Source organism: Parasteatoda tepidariorum, chromosome 9 (assembly GCF_043381705.1).
Source record: "Parasteatoda tepidariorum isolate YZ-2023 chromosome 9, CAS_Ptep_4.0, whole genome shotgun sequence".
NCBI classification, from domain to species: Eukaryota; Metazoa; Arthropoda; class Arachnida; order Araneae; family Theridiidae; genus Parasteatoda; species Parasteatoda tepidariorum.
In genome coordinates, this window is record NC_092212.1 from 86,798,580 (window position 1) to 86,814,662 (window position 16,083).

The 16,083-nt window shown below is 30.3% G+C and overlaps 1 protein-coding gene across 2 annotated transcripts in view; it reads right to left on the bottom strand.

The window, feature by feature from the left end:
- Positions 1 to 8,452, bottom strand: part of LOC107449578 (muscle, skeletal receptor tyrosine protein kinase-like) — a 145,178-nt gene extending 136,726 nt beyond the window's left edge. The window contains exons 1-4 of one of the 2 annotated variants that reach the window (XM_016065133.3): positions 8,224 to 8,452; positions 7,432 to 7,713; positions 6,307 to 6,426; positions 1,865 to 2,558 (exon numbers count right to left, since the gene is read on the bottom strand). In XM_016065133.3, coding sequence (XP_015920619.1) covers positions 2,392 to 2,558; positions 6,307 to 6,426; positions 7,432 to 7,713; positions 8,224 to 8,296 — 642 coding nt within the window. In that variant the 5' untranslated portion in view covers positions 8,297 to 8,452 and the 3' untranslated portion in view covers positions 1,865 to 2,391. Of the gene's footprint in view, positions 1 to 1,864; positions 2,559 to 6,306; positions 6,427 to 7,431; positions 7,714 to 8,223 lie in introns of those variants that run through there. The other variant, XM_071185568.1, reaches the window with a different exon arrangement.
- Positions 8,453 to 16,083: the final 7,631 nt, after the last annotated feature.

Consider the following 16,083-nt stretch of genomic DNA (forward strand, 5'->3'; position numbering starts at 1 on the left):
CAGGGTGATATCTTTTTTTTTGTGGACTGTACACTGAATTTTGAAAGCTTTATAAGCATTATCTTTTTAAGCAGTGTTTGTAATGCTTGTGCAATAAAGGAAATAAACCCTGTTTTCATTGAAGCGAAACGTGATGCGCACTTACATTTAAGACAATTTATAAATCAAAGTAAGACATTAAATAATATTTCTGCAAATAAATTCATTATATCTGCATCACTTTTTCGAAATCGAAATTACAAATATATAAACATTCATTATTTAATCGTCAAGTAATAACCCTGTGCATCATTATCTAAAAACTGCAAATGAAACTTCTTAATTAATAATTAGCATTTCATTAAAATTTATTAAAAACACGCATTATATTAAGTTTACAGGATAAACATGTTAGCAATAATCTATAAAAAAATACGATATTTCAAAGTATGCAATACTTTCGACGACTTTGCTGGCGATATTCAAAACTGGTATTTAATTACTAATTAAATTATTAATTTACTCACACTACAAAAATCACCCTCTGAGATCGTTTGGCTGAAATCTTATAAAACTAAATAACTCTTATTTTATTGCATTTACAACACGATAAAACTTATTAACTACAGATTAATGTTTATTTTTAAGTAGGAAATAAAACTTAAGTTAATAATAATTTAACTGAAAAATAAAGTTAAATATAAATTTTAGAAACCGCATCATGCTTCTTATTATAATAAATTCTAGATTTCAACCGCTGATTAGAAGAATAAAAAGCTAACGGATTTAGCAAATTAGGCATATGAATTTGTAAGCTTTATACACCTTACAGATCTTTTATAATCGTTTCCATAATTTCATTAAAAGAACACAATGTAAGGATTTTAAAATTTTTCAGTTTCTTTGCTCATAAAAATCAAGAATTAAATATTTTATATGTACTTAACTCAAGACTGCATGCTATAAATAATGTAATACCTTCGACAACCAGAGTTGCTGTAGCCGAATCATTTCCAAATGCGTTTCTAGCAAAGCACGAGTAATTTCCGGCATCATCTAAACTGACTGGCTCTATAGTGAGAATGCTGGCATCTTTCAGATTTGAAACTTCAATCTTGGAAGAATCGTGACTAACTTCTTTGTGATTTTTAAACCACGAAAACTTTATAGGAGTTGCACCTCCACTCATTAAACAGGCAACAGAAGCTTTGCCTCCCATATAAATCATTGGAGCAAAATACATTGGAGTTATTTTTGGTGATTCTAAAATAAACAAATCATAAAAAAATGAACAGGTATTTTTTTTTCTTTGAGTAAATTTAAACACAAATTCTTTATATTTCACAAATGCATTAGATTTGAATTTAAAAAATCTATTAATGTAACTAAAGTCTATTCACATTGCTGATATATTTTTCTTTAAATGTATGCTTGGATTTTTTAAAAATCTATGCATAACATACTCAGCATAAAATAGTTAAGAAACAGTTTTAAATAAAAGAACATAAAATTCCGGAATTTTATCGTAGTTATATCATAATACTGTTATTTACAATCCAATATTATAATCTATAAAATAAACAGTGCCTTTTACTTCAAATTATATAAATGCTAATTATTGAATTAATTATAAAAATCACAAAAGCATCTACTTTTAAAAGAAGATATTTTTTTAAACATTTGTAAAACAGTTGACATTATATTTTGCTTATAAAATTAATTCTTTATGCATACAACATAAAGTAGGCTTAGGAACTTACCTTTACAGTTTGCTGCTCTGCAATCGAAAACCAAGAGAAAACAAATACTGTATAAATATTTCTGCTTCATAATAAGAGATCTGTCCTATCACATTCAAATGTTGAAGAACTTCAAGAATTGCCGTGATGCTATAGCTGTTATATTTACATCTTAATTCTAAAACAATTCGAATTAGTACACATTCGTAAAAATTAGAGATACTAGCGAAACAGATAGCTAGCGCCACATAACGGATAATAAATAAACTAAAGTGTTAATTCCCCACAAGGATTATATTTCATACATAATAACAGGAAATTATGAGGAAAATGAGTTCATTAAAGTAAACTTTGCATATTGAAAAATGTACACACATATTCATTTATATAAAACTTTGAAAACAGCTGCTTCTTACTGCAGTTCGACATTCTAAAAAATGATTCTATAAAAGGGAACAAAACCTATATTTATGCATATGAAAGAAGACACAAGCATGTATACAACTGTTCGAAAGGGAGTGTTCGGATTATTGTTGATTTATAAGAAGCCCCCCTTATCGTCAAAAAATAACTGCATAAATAATTAAAAAATATGGTTGTTTACATAAAATGCATAAATGCCTACAGCAAACAAAATTTAAATAGCATCGTTGATCAAAGGGCATTGCCTTTCTCACATCATCTTACCGTGGACTACAACTTTTGCTGATTTTTCAAGATGCTCACCAACACCGTTTTGTACTCTGCAAGTATAAGTACCGGCATCACTTATTTTCGTCTCTTTAAAATGGAGACGGCCATCCACTGAGTTGATTATCATCCTTTTCACGTTATTATTTTCTGGAAAAATAAAAATAAAATTATTTAATTATTTGAGATTTGTGAGTTACATTTTGATATTATTATAGATAGACCTATATATATGATTTTGTCTTAAAAAGTATGTGTCCGAAAGAAATGTCCTACGTAGCAGAATAGGAAAACGTTTTCCTTTTTTATTTTTATTAAATAGCTACTTTTAGTTTAAGAAAGATGCATTGAAATAAGCATATTACTGGATTTACCATGCAGGATAGTTTATATATAGACAAGTAATACTGACACTGTTTAGACATAACTGAAATCACCCAATAGGAAACAAACAGTTAACAAACATTCCGTTTCTTTGAAAATTCAATTTGATGTACTTTACTTACATTTGAACTAAACATATTGAAATTAACTTCTTAACAAATAGGAAGCTCTGTCTAAGTTTTACATAATTTATCGATTTTTTTTATCATTTCACGAAAAGTATGCACAATTTAGAAATAAAACGAAGATAAATTATGTCTTTTAACTAAATTTTTACAACTGATAAAGCATTTTTCAAAAACATGTAAAATCGAATTTGCAATCATGTGTAGAATTAAAATATTCTCAGCTGTAACATAAAACTATTAGTTTTACTTAGACAATCGCAAAGGAGCACAAAATATTATTTTACATCGAAAATTTGGATTAAAAATAAATTTATATAATGTGCACCTGTGTAAATAGTAAATATATATATACAGTGCACCAAAAATAACGAAACACTCTGAGTCAGTTCTCAATTATACCGACGCTATTACAAAATAAAATACAAAAACAGTTTAAACTTTTCCTTCAATGGATTATCATTATTGACCCTCAAAATATGGCCTTGTTTAAAAAAGATTTCGAAGGTTTGGATCTTTTTCGTCTTAGCTCGAGATCTTTTAAGCAAATCATAAATCTTTAACACACAGATAATTCTGTGCAGGAAGGAACTTTTGTAATTTTATATTATTTTTAATTATTTTATTTAATAACAATTGGAAAAAAACATTCAATTGTAAGGTACATCAATTTTTACAACATTTTAAGGAATGTAATTTTATAAGGTAAGATGCAAAATGTGAACAAAATTGGTCGAATAGTTCCTAAGAAATCGAATTTTAAGTGCACGACTTCTTTAAAATTCTATTTTTCAGGAACTATTTGGCCAATTTCATCCAATTTGTATCCTCCGTTATAAAATTACATTGTTTGAAATGATGTAAAAATTTGTATTGCAACTCAATTTTTTGAAAAAAAAACTAATTATTATTAAAAATTTATTTTTGAATGGAATTGTCTTTGGATAAATGAATTATTTAATTGCATACAAAAAATTTTCAATTAGCTTTAAAAGTTTTCGAGTTATGAGAAAATTCGCAGAAAGTAAAATTAATATTTAGGGATTCCAACTTTCGTCCACTCTACAGTCCAAAATAATGAGACCATATTTCATAGAATGCAGTTATCCCCATAGTTTGAGAGTCAATAATGATAATCCATAGAAAAAATTTGTGTTTATTTGTTTATATTTTAAGTACGTTTCTATGTTTTATTTTGTAGCTTAAAATATCGTCTGTGCTAATTAATTAGTATAGCTGAGGTCCCCCTCAACCGATTAAGATCTAATCCTAGTACGCGAAAATCCATCATTAGATCAAAAGTTATTCAGGAGCTTCGGTTATTTTTATGCGTACTTTACGTTAAAAGCATAAGTAAAAAGAGATAAAATAATTAACTTGAAAGGTTTGCTTAGACATGCGAGAAAACAATTATTTCACTTATCAAATTTACGGACATTTTTTTCCGAAAATTTATTTTCTTAGTCAAAACAAATATTTTAACTTTTCGAATTAAGAAAAAAATATAGTCGATATTAAGATAATTATTATTAATTAATTATTAATAGATATTGCTAGAATAATTTTTGTTCATTTTAGGTCAGACGAAAAAAACTTAAGATAAACAGAAAAAGAATTAATTTGGAGAATGACAAACTGGTTTTTTGAAACTTCTTGCTGAAAAAAAAATGTTGATACTTTTCAACACCGTTTAGATTTCTCTTATTTTACTTTTATTTATTATTTTGGTACGATTTATTCATTTTCTTTACATTATTTTTGACATCTAGCCAAATGGAGCATATAAAATGAAAATCTTGAGAGACAAATGTTTTTGCAGCAATGATTAAAAAATTTTATGCAGAAAAAATCTAAAAAAATCAAAAAGCACTTTAAATTGAAGTAACCTTCAAACAAAGTAAAATTTTGAAGAAAAAAAACTTGCTTAATATTCATAAGTGAAATTGGTGACTTCACTTCAAGTTTCAACTTCATAATTTCATTTCATCGGGCTGTAGATCGGTCCGTAGGATCTTTTCTTACTAGTTTAACACTTGGTAATTCATGAGCTGTTCATTTTCTCATAGTCTGGTCATTTTCATATGCACCTTCTTGATTTCAAGTGTCTAAGTCTTATAGTGTTCGTGTTAAAAATAAAATATAACGGGAAAGAAAAGAGAAACGAAAATTCGAAATTTCAAAAAGAAGACATCAGAAAGAGAAAAACAGTTTGTAATAACTTATTATGTGATAACTTTGACCCGACATAGAGTTTAATAAAGAAAAAACTCTAATTTAATTCATAAACAAAACTGACTCTTTTATCTTGTCAAATTTTAACCCTGTAGTTACATTTTCTGGACTGTCGCGACATGCATGGTATTTTCTGATACAAATCTAACAATAATTAACTCTCGATCTGATAATCCCTTCCATCGCACTCTCTACATTTTTCTACACACCTTTATAATTTCAAGTTTCGAATTTTTAGAGTTTTAGCGCAACAAAAAAAAATTTAACGTGAAGTTGGAGTCAAATAGCAGAGGCGGCGCTTATAATTTTTTTTTTTTTTAATATTGAGCAAAAAAAAAAATCGTGAGCTAAAAGTCTTCGCTATTATGTTTCTGTCCTGTTTTTATCTCAATACTACTAACAGTGATATGTTTACCAGGCTTTCTTCACCCCGTAAATAAACTGCTCTACACAAAAATCTCCACGAATTATTCCTATAATTGAATCATGATTTCCATTGTTTTTTTTTTAGTTAAGCTCAGTATGAGTAAGTTAGGGTATTTTATTTAATTTTTACAACGTCGTTAAACAGCCGACCTAATTTTTCGGGTTTACGACTATGTTTAATTCCGAAGCCTTGTAATTTTGAACCCTATCCAAGAGACAACGGAACTTCTGGATCAAATATTGCGAGAAAATTTGGATTCGAGGAGCACTTTTTGATGGAAATAAATCACATATGCTTTACATGTGGAAGAAAACTACGAGAACCTTTCATAGTTAGCCTAACGGTCAGGGAACTCTAACCCATAATATCTAGCACTGAGGATATCTCACGTCAGCTCCGGGGTCGACGCAAGCCAGGTGAGGACTTCGTATCGACCAGCCATCGTAGGGATTCGAACCCGGTTCACCTCATTGGAAGGCCAACCCTCTATCCCTTGAACCATGTAATTAACGCTATGTAGGTACTTTAATATACAATATTATGTGAGAGATGGCACATATTGCTTATTTTCATCTTCGTCAAATCGGATTACGAATTCCCTAACATCGGTATTTTTAATTCATTGGATTCTATAGAGAATTATGAAAATATTTGCTCCAAATTTTCACTATTTCTGATTTCGCTAAAACGGTATTTGACTGTAATATTCTCCCATTGGGTAATGCTTTACCTTCTATTTTTGTCCATGTGTAGTGAGGTTGAGGAGATCCACTGGCAACACAAACTAAGTGAGCCTCAGAGCCCTCAGTAACTTCAACATCGAATGGTTCTTTTAACCAACGCAGGGGAGCTGAAAAGAGAATTTAAAAAAACTCTCGCAATGCAGCTTATTAAACTAAACGTTTCTTTAAATTTATGTAAATTATGTTTAGGTATTAACAAATTATGTTAAATATTACAAATATGTTAACTATTACAAATATGTTAATTATAACAAATAATGTTAATTATTCATCAACAAAATTTATGCTAATTATGATAATCAATGCAGATACATTCATTATTTTTCAAATAAGCTAGTTTAAAATTTCTAGTGAATTTCCATAATTGCAATTACTGTAATTTTTAAAGCAAAACTCATTTTTACAAACGAGGAAAATTTTTCAGTCAATTTCGAAAATAATAATTTAAAATAAAGTATAATTAAATAAGGTGTTTGTTTTTAAATTAAACCAATTGCTCTCCAAAAAAAAAATTGAAATTATTTACATTATGAATGCATTGATTTTGATTCTTCTTACAATAATACATTCGAAGTGTTGACGATATTTAAAACTGGTATTTAATTACTAATTAAATTCTTGATCACACTGCAAAAATCACCTTCGGAGATCGTGAAAGTTGGGAGAAATCCTACAATTAAATAAATTTTATTTCATTACATTTACTACACGAAAAAACTGATTTAGTACAGATTATTGTTTATTTTTAAGTAGAAAATAAAACTTAAGTTATTAATAATTTAAGTGAAATATAAAGTTAAACATAAATTTTAGTATCCGCAGCATGCTTCTTATTATAATAAATTCTAAATTTTAACAGCTATGATTCTGATTCGAAGAGTAAAAATTTAATGAATTCAGCAAAAAATTACAAAAATACGATTTCGAATCTTTAAGCTTTTATACATGCATATTTTACTTACAGATCTTTTATAATCCTTTCTATAAGTTGAATAAAAGAACACATTATAAGGAGTTTAATTTCTTTTCACTTTCTTCATTCATAAAAAAATAAACATTAAGTATTTTATAAGTACTTAACAAAAGACTACATGTTATAAATAATGCAATACCTTCGACAACCAGAGTTGCTGTAGCCGAATCATTTCCAAATGCATTTATAGCGATGCAAGAGTAATTTCCAGCATCATCTAAAGTTACCGGCTCTATGCTGAGGATGCTGGCATCATTCAAGCTTGAAACTTTAAAGTTGGATAAATCAGAAATAATTACTTTATGATTTTTAAGCCATGAAAACTTTATTGGAGTTGTTCCTCCACTTACACAAGCGACAGAAGCTTTGCCTCCAACGTAAATCAATGGGTTAAAATTCATTGGAGTTATTTTTGGTGGTTCTAAAATAAACAATTTAGAAAAACAGCAATTAATGAATAAGAATTTTTATTCTTTGAGTAAATTTAAATAAAAATTTGTTAAATTTTATAAATGCTTTTAAATTCTATAAAATAAAAGTTATTTTTATGTAACTCATAAATCTACTCTTTTCATTGCATGCACGCTTGTAATATTACATATATGGTATACGTAAAATAATTAATGAATGATTTAAGATTAAATAAAATATAGAGAATTATTTAGTAAAACAAGAACAATTCAAATAGTGTAATATAATTTGAGCTATGCTATCGTAAAATTATTGTTATTCTATAAATAAATGCGATTCAATTGCAATCCATAAAGTAAACAGTGAAACTTACAAAAAATTACGATTATGATTAATAAACCTCAAAAAATTCTTTTTACAGAAGGTAATACTTCTTTTAGAAATTGGCAAAGCATTTGGCATAAATTTCTACTTTAAAATGAATACATGCTCAATAAAGATAAGAAAAAAGTAGGCTTACCTTTACAATTTGTTTCTCTGCAAGCGAGAAAAACCAAAAAACAAACACAGCACAAGTATTTTTGCTTCATCATAAGGAATCACTCATATCACATTCAAATATAGAAATTCTTCTGGAACTGACGCTTTGAGATAACTACTATGAATACATCTTAATTCCAAAACATTTTATTAATGCACTTTCGTTAAAATCAAAATTACTTAATATGACAGCGTAGCAGATAGCTAGCGCCACATAACGGATAATAAATAAACTAAAGCATAAAATTTCCTCAATCAACAATACGTGAGTGTAAAACAAGATAATTTGAGTTGTTGAAGTTCAGTATAATTAAGTTTTCATGCTAAAAATTATACACTGGTATTCATTTGTATTGAACATTTAAAGACTGACTTTTGTGTGTTTTGTTACCACGTTTTATACTCTGAATAAAATAATCAATCGGTGTAAATAAAACAAAATCAGCTCTCATACAATATTAATGCATACAAAAGCAATTATGAAAATGTGCGGGCAACAGTTCAAAACTGTGCGCTGTGAGTTTTTTTTAAATTTTTTTATCATGCAACAGATCCATGAAAAACTACATAAATAATTAAAAAGAATGCTTGTTTACATAATATTTACAAATATCTGCAGCAAACAAAATGTAAACATCATTCTTGACATTGTATCTCTCACATCATCTTACCGCGGACAACAACTTTTGCTGATTTTTCGAGATGTTCACCGACACCGTTTTGTACTCGGCAAGTATAAGTACCGGCATCACTTATTTTTGTCTCTTTAAAAGTGAGATGACCCTCCAATGAGTTGATTATAATCCTCTTCTCGTGATTATTATTTGGAAAAAGAAAGTATAGTACGTATATTCTCAGTAAATAGTAAGAACGTATAGATACAATAAGAGTTTTTTTGTTCTACTTAAGGTAATCTTAAGATGAACCACGAATGAATCAATTTGATGAATGAGAGTTCGAGAGTTTTCTTTGATATTTAAATTAAATCTTTCATTTAAAAAAATGTGAGCCTTGATGGTACAGAGGATAGAGCGTTCGCCTTTTAATGTTGTGAACCGGGTTCGAATCCCAATGACGGCTGGCCTATACGAATTCAGCATCCGGCTTGCACCCACCACAGTGCTGACGTGAAATATCCTCAGTGGTAGACAGGTCATGGGTTAGACTCTTTTTGCAGTCAGGTAAACCGTGAGAGGTTTTCGTGTTTTCCTTTTCCATGTAACGCAAATGCTGGTTAGTTTCAGCAAAAAGTCCACCATGAAGCCAAATTTCTCCCATTACTTGATGCAGGAGTTCCCTTGTGTTTTCGAGTTAAACATTAGGAGTCGTAATCCCAAAAAAGTGGGTCGGCAGTTTAACGATGGTTATAAAATTAAAATATAAGTTGTGTAATGCTATATAAAAGGGACCGAGGGTGTGCTGTATTGGTCCTCGTTAAACTGTTTTACCGTAAAGTGCTTGACTTCGCGTGTAGGTCGTTGTGGTACCAAAGCGGGGGTGTCATCCCCTCTCCAGAAAATCAAAATTTTGATGGTATGTTTTCGGATCGTCCTCAGGGATGTTTCACTGACCGTCGCCAATAGCCCATTGTGCAGCTCTAGTGCGACGTAAATAAACTGCTACTACTGCTATATAAGAGGTGGCACATACCTTCTATTTTTGTCCATGTGTAGTGAGGTTGAGGCGATGCACTCGCGACACAAACTAAATGTGCCTCAGAGCCCTCAATAACTTCAACATCGAATGGTTCTTTTAACCATTGTAGGGGAGCTGAAAATAGATAATAAAAATCTTAATCTAAATTTTTTAAAAAAAGAAGCTTAACTAAAATTTAAGTAAGCAGTAAAGTACGGTATGATGAAAGAATACGTTGGTCAACATTCTACCGACCGAACTAAGTAGGGGTCAGAGAACTGGCCTTGCATGGCAAAGGTTCTTTGTTCGAATCCCGAGCAGGGCAGCGATGTTGTTTCATTCTTTGTACTATCTCTCTTTACTGAGGGAGCAACGTTTACCCACCCAATAGGGTGCCCTTGAAAGAGTGGCCAACAAATCTGTCCCATAAATGCCTCAATTGACAAAAGGTTAACACAGGTAGGCATTGGAAACAAAATAAAGAATAAAAGGATTTTAATTGTATGAGAGCAAGATTTCCTAACTTTGAGAGAAGTCTGTATTATTTTAAACGTGAAAGAGTCACAATTAAGCAGTTCAAAATATTTTTCTTATTTTTCCAAATTGCACATTTATTACAGGGTTAAGCAAAAGTTTAGAACACTTTAAGGAAATATACTGTAATTTGATCATTGCACTGCGCTTACATGATCGCAATTAAATTTATTTTTTTAATAAATAATATCCATTTTTTCTATCGAAGGAAATTTCTTTGACAATTCATTAAAAAAATAGTTAGGTAAGATGTAAATTTTTAAACAAAACTTACCGTTCGCGTATTGACAAAACATACCGTAGATTGTAAACGGGTTGGCGAAACTTTCAATTGGCGTTAAACGAACGTTCTCGCAAATCGCCAAACAGCTGTGTGCTTATGTTTTTGCTTCGTTTTTTGGTATCACGTATCTATCATTCACCAAGTTACATATGGGTATGACATTTCAGAGTTTCAAATAAGCTGATCTTCATTAGATTCTTTTGCATTAAATGAAATATAAAGCGTATTTTTTTGTTATAGCTCCGACATAATCGTTTGTATTTGTTAACATAATTGTGTTTATTAGCCATATTACGTCTATCATAGATATCTTTAAGACGTCTATACTTGTTGAGGATTTATAATACCAGATGGAGCTGAGCACAAACAATTTTTTTTATTATTTTTTTTCTGCACTTCTTAAGTTTCAGTTTAGATTTAACCTACTGAACCACAGTGGAATAAAATAATTTGAATCATTTCAATTTGTGTAATTATTGTTGAATTCGAGTTATGGTGCTACACCGGCCGAAAAATAGGCCACCTGCATGAAATATGAGTTAACATTTGTTTTGTTTTGGTCTCCCTTAAGTCGGTAATTTATTTTGATATTTTATTGTATTAATTGTATTGTATTTATTATAGTAACGTGCGAGCTGTTTATAATGGATGATTTTGAAAAATTAAANTTTTTTCTTAATATTTTGCTACCTTTGTTATTTAATAGATGTCGCCACAATAGAAATTATTAATGTTACAAATTATATATATGATATTTTGCTTCATTTGTTATTCAACAGATGTCGCCACAATAGAAAATATCAATATTACAAAATATAAATAATAAAAGTTATATTTTTTTCTTGATATTTTGCTTCATTTGTTATTCAGTAGATGCCGCCACAATAGAAAAGTATTCCTGTATATAGTCGTCAATTAAATTGTTGTTTTGCTAACATTGCAAACATTTCTCTTGAAAATCGGCAGTTATGTAATTTTTTTTTATAAATGTGTAGCCCCAGTTTTTAAAAATGGAGATACACGTTGAAAAACGTTTTGGAATATTGATTTAGTTACAATTTTGATTTAATTATAAAAACGGCATAAATGATGTCTATTTTTAAACTAAGTAATAACGTTTAAATTATACAACTTGCTGAATGCAAATTTTAATGTCCATCTATTGCTTTTCATTTTATAAAATTTCATTTCGCAATAATATTGGTCTTGCAGTGGACTGATCCTAAGGACACGGTTCCCATCGAAGTCAAGCAAAACTGACAGCGGTTAGTAAGAGGGACTACTTTTAACAGCTTACGTAGGGACCGAGGGTGTGCGGCATCGGTCCTCGTTAAACTGAAAGTACTTGACTTCGCTCGCAGGTCACCGAGCTACCAAAGCGGAGGAGTCTGCAAAGGATTAAAATTGTGATGGCATGTCCTCGAATCGTGTCTCGATTAAGGATGTCTCCCAGACTCGTTCCAATAGCCCATTGTGCAGTTCTAGCGTGACGTAGGTAAAATACCCACCTAACTCAATAATTTTGCTGCCTAAAAATATGAATCTTAAAAAAAAGTTTAATTGAACAACAAAACTTCATTTAAATCTTCAAACTTTATGAACTCATTTTCATCATGCGGTACTTTTAAAATTATATCTATAAGTTCGTTAAAAGGATGAATCATATAGTGCTCCTACCCTTTCTAAAGTATTTTCCCACGAAAAATTTTAAAACAAAATGAGAAGCATTTTACAAATTTACGCTCATAGGCAATATAAAAAAATATTATAAATAATACAATACCTTCGACAACCAGAGTTGATGTAGCCGAATCATTTCCAAATGAGTTTTAAGCAATGCAAGAATAATTTCCAGCATCATCCAAGCTGACGGGCTCTATGGTGAGAATGCTGGCGTCTTTCAAGTTTGAAACTTCAATCTTTTGTGTGGGATAAATACTGGACTGTAGTATAGTGATTACTTTTATAATTCATACTAATCAAAGTTTATTAAAAATATAAATTTTTATTAACAGATATATGAAAAATATATAGTAATTCAGCTCTGTTTAATTAAGAAGAGAAATTGACGAAACTACATAAGTAAGGCATGAATATATATACAATTATCCGGCGTGGATCCTCTTACTGTCCCAAGCTTTAAAAGCATTCAACTGTTATACAAGAAACTATAAAATAAATAATTCACACGCATTTTGTAGCCACAAAACAAATATTTTACAGTATTACCTTTATGTATTTCTGTTTTATACAAATTGTAAATGTCAGTGATAATAAAATATTATTTTTAATGGATAACCAACAAGATTATATGCAATAAGATGATAAAAACATCAGTTTTTATGGTGAAATATACACAGAAAGTAAAGAGTTCGAGAAAGAAAATACCGAAACATGATATGTTAAAAAAATGTTTTAATTTTTTTTTTAAAGCTACATGCCTCAATAAATTTTACTTTTTTGGATAGACTAATAATGGAGTAAAATAAAGGTAAAAAAAATATTTCAATATATTTATGCCGCAAAAAGTTATGACAGTTAAAATATTAGTAAAAGTTTAAAAATATCAACTTCATATAACTAAGAGTGCATTAAATAAGCCTTAATTATATAAATAATTTCTGAAAGTGTTTTTGTATATCTTTCAAATGACACATTATTGGAAGGCTCAAGCTATACTTATCGCTGAAAATAGCAACAACAAAAAAAAAACAGCAAAAACGCTTCATTTTACGACCCTCAGTGACCTTGTGGCAACAACTTACCACAAACTTTTCACCCATTTTCCATTGCTAAAGCTCAACATCCTTACTTTTCAGATTTTTTAAATTACTTGAAGGCACTTTGTTTGAGCTAAGAGCTGTGGGTCATGGTAATTTCCACACACATGTAGCGCAAAAGTGCTGAAATTTTCCTGCAACTCTCTGAACATCCGGGGCCATAAAAATGAACAACTCAACTTTGGAGCAAAAAATTTAAGATTTTGTCTTTTGACAACATGCGCAACATTTAGTAATTTTTTTGGAGAAAATCTGAGATGGCATGAATCACCCCATAACGTCAGGTAAGACAGTTACTCAGATTCCCACTCTTAATGGTTAGTTCCATTACACTAGCTGCTACTTCAAGAGTTTTGAAGATCTCCACTACTGATTGTCTAGATCTTCCTATAATATTAATATCGTCTGCATAAGCAAGAATTTGAGAAGATTGAGGCGCAATCAAAGACTCGTCACATAGAACGTCACACAGAACGTCAACTTCAATCAAATGCAACGCAGCTGGAAAAAGCCGATCTATCAAGATGCAAATCAGCTTTTCCGAACTGCACGCCTACACTCAAGGAGGACAAAAAGCAGCTCACCGTCGATCAGTATGCCACTTCTACTTCAGCTCTCACTCGCAGATGTGTGTTGGACATAAGCCGCCGAGTCCCGAAGTACTGGTGTCTTTCTACTTACTTTGATGATGGACTTCATGTTGTAAAACGCTTTTTAGAATTTTAGTTGTTTATGAAGGAAATAAACAAAGTTATAGTTATAAAAAGTTCTGGTATCTTCTAAACACTTCCAAACACTAAAAGATCTTTGAAAATACTGCCTCATACTTTAATTCAAGGTGCTCTGATTACTTTTTCAAGTGCGATATCAAATAAAAGTCAGGTAAGCGCTTCTCCCTGCCTCCGACCTCTATCAGTGTAGAAGGGCTCGGAGAGTCCGATATGCAACTTAACTAAGAACTTGACTCTTCTGAGTGTTGCCTTTATCTAGTTAATAAGCTTCAGGGGAATACCAAAATTCCACCATTGCTTCATACAACTTATTTCTCTTGATACTGTCGTATGCTGCCTCAATCTCAATAAAAAGATGGAAAGTCTTAATACTATACAAGATATAACAAAATATATACAAAATATAAATAATAAATATTTTTTCTTGATATTTTGCTTCATTTGTTATTCAGTAGATGCCGCCACAATAGAAAATATTAATATTATAAAATATGATTAAAAAAATTTTTTCAGTTGATATTTCGCTTAACTTGTAATTCAATAGATGTCGCCACAATAGAAAATATTGATATTAGAAAATGTAAATGCTTCTTGTTAGGCACAACAGCCTATGACAGGCCGAGGCCGTCCGAACAAGTTTTTGAAATCTTGATCTATTCTGTGCTATGGCCTTCTAGTTAGTTATTTCTATTATCTTTAGATCCATCTCAACTGCGTCCAACCACCTAGTTGCTGTCGACGACCGCTTTTTCTTGTACCTTCTTGTTTAAAAAAAGTAGCTTTCTTGCGGGGTTTTGATCTTCAGATCTACAAAGTTGTCCCTGTCATGGAATGCGATTGGCCTTAATAACGTGAATTATGTCTGGTTTTTTATATTTTTCATATAACCCATGATTGAAAAAAGTGCGCCATTTGTTATTTTAATAGATTTCTCACTGCTTAAAAAATTCTTCTAAGTATCCCTCTCTCAAAAATCAGCAATTTGTTCTCCTCTTTGTTTTTATGAGTCCAGCACACACTACCATATAAGATCATAGGCTGTAGGAGTGTTTTGTATGCGTTAATTTCCGTCTTTAGTTTAAGAAATTTACTTTTTAGTTAGCTTTTTTTATATTTTTTTCTTGATATTTTGCTTCATTTGTTATTCAATAGATGTCGCCACAATAGAAAATATTTAGATAACAAAATATAAATTCTTCTTGGGCACTACAGCCTTTGACGGGCCAATGAAATCCCAATAAGTTTTTGCCTTCTTGTTCTACTCTGTGCAGTGGCATTTCAGTTAGTCATTCCTATTATCTTGAGGTACGTCTCGTCTGCGTCCAGCCACCTACTCGGTATCTCTGCACTTGACTCTTCAGAGTGTTGCCTTTGCCAAGTTAATATATAAGCTTCAGGGGAATACCAAATTTCTCCATTGCTTCATACAACTAATGTCTCTTGATACTGCCGTACGCTGCCTTAATCTCAATAAAAAAAAATGGAAAGTCTTAATACTATACAAAATATAAATAATAAATATATTTTCCTGTTATTTTACTTCATTTGTTATTGAATAAATATCGCCACAATAGAAAATATTAATATTCCAGAATATAAATAATAAATATTTTTTTGATAATTTGCTTCATTTGTTATTCAATAGATGTCGGCACAATAGCAAATATTAATATTCCAAAATATAAATAATAAATATTTTTTTCTTGATATGTTGCTTCATTTGTAATTCAATAAATGTCGCCACAATAGAGAATATTGATATTACAAAATATAAATTCTTCTTCTTGGGCACGACAGCCTATGAACGGCCAAGGCCGTCCCAACAAGTTTTTGAAATCTTGATCTATTCTGCGCAATGGCCTTCTAGTTAGTTATTT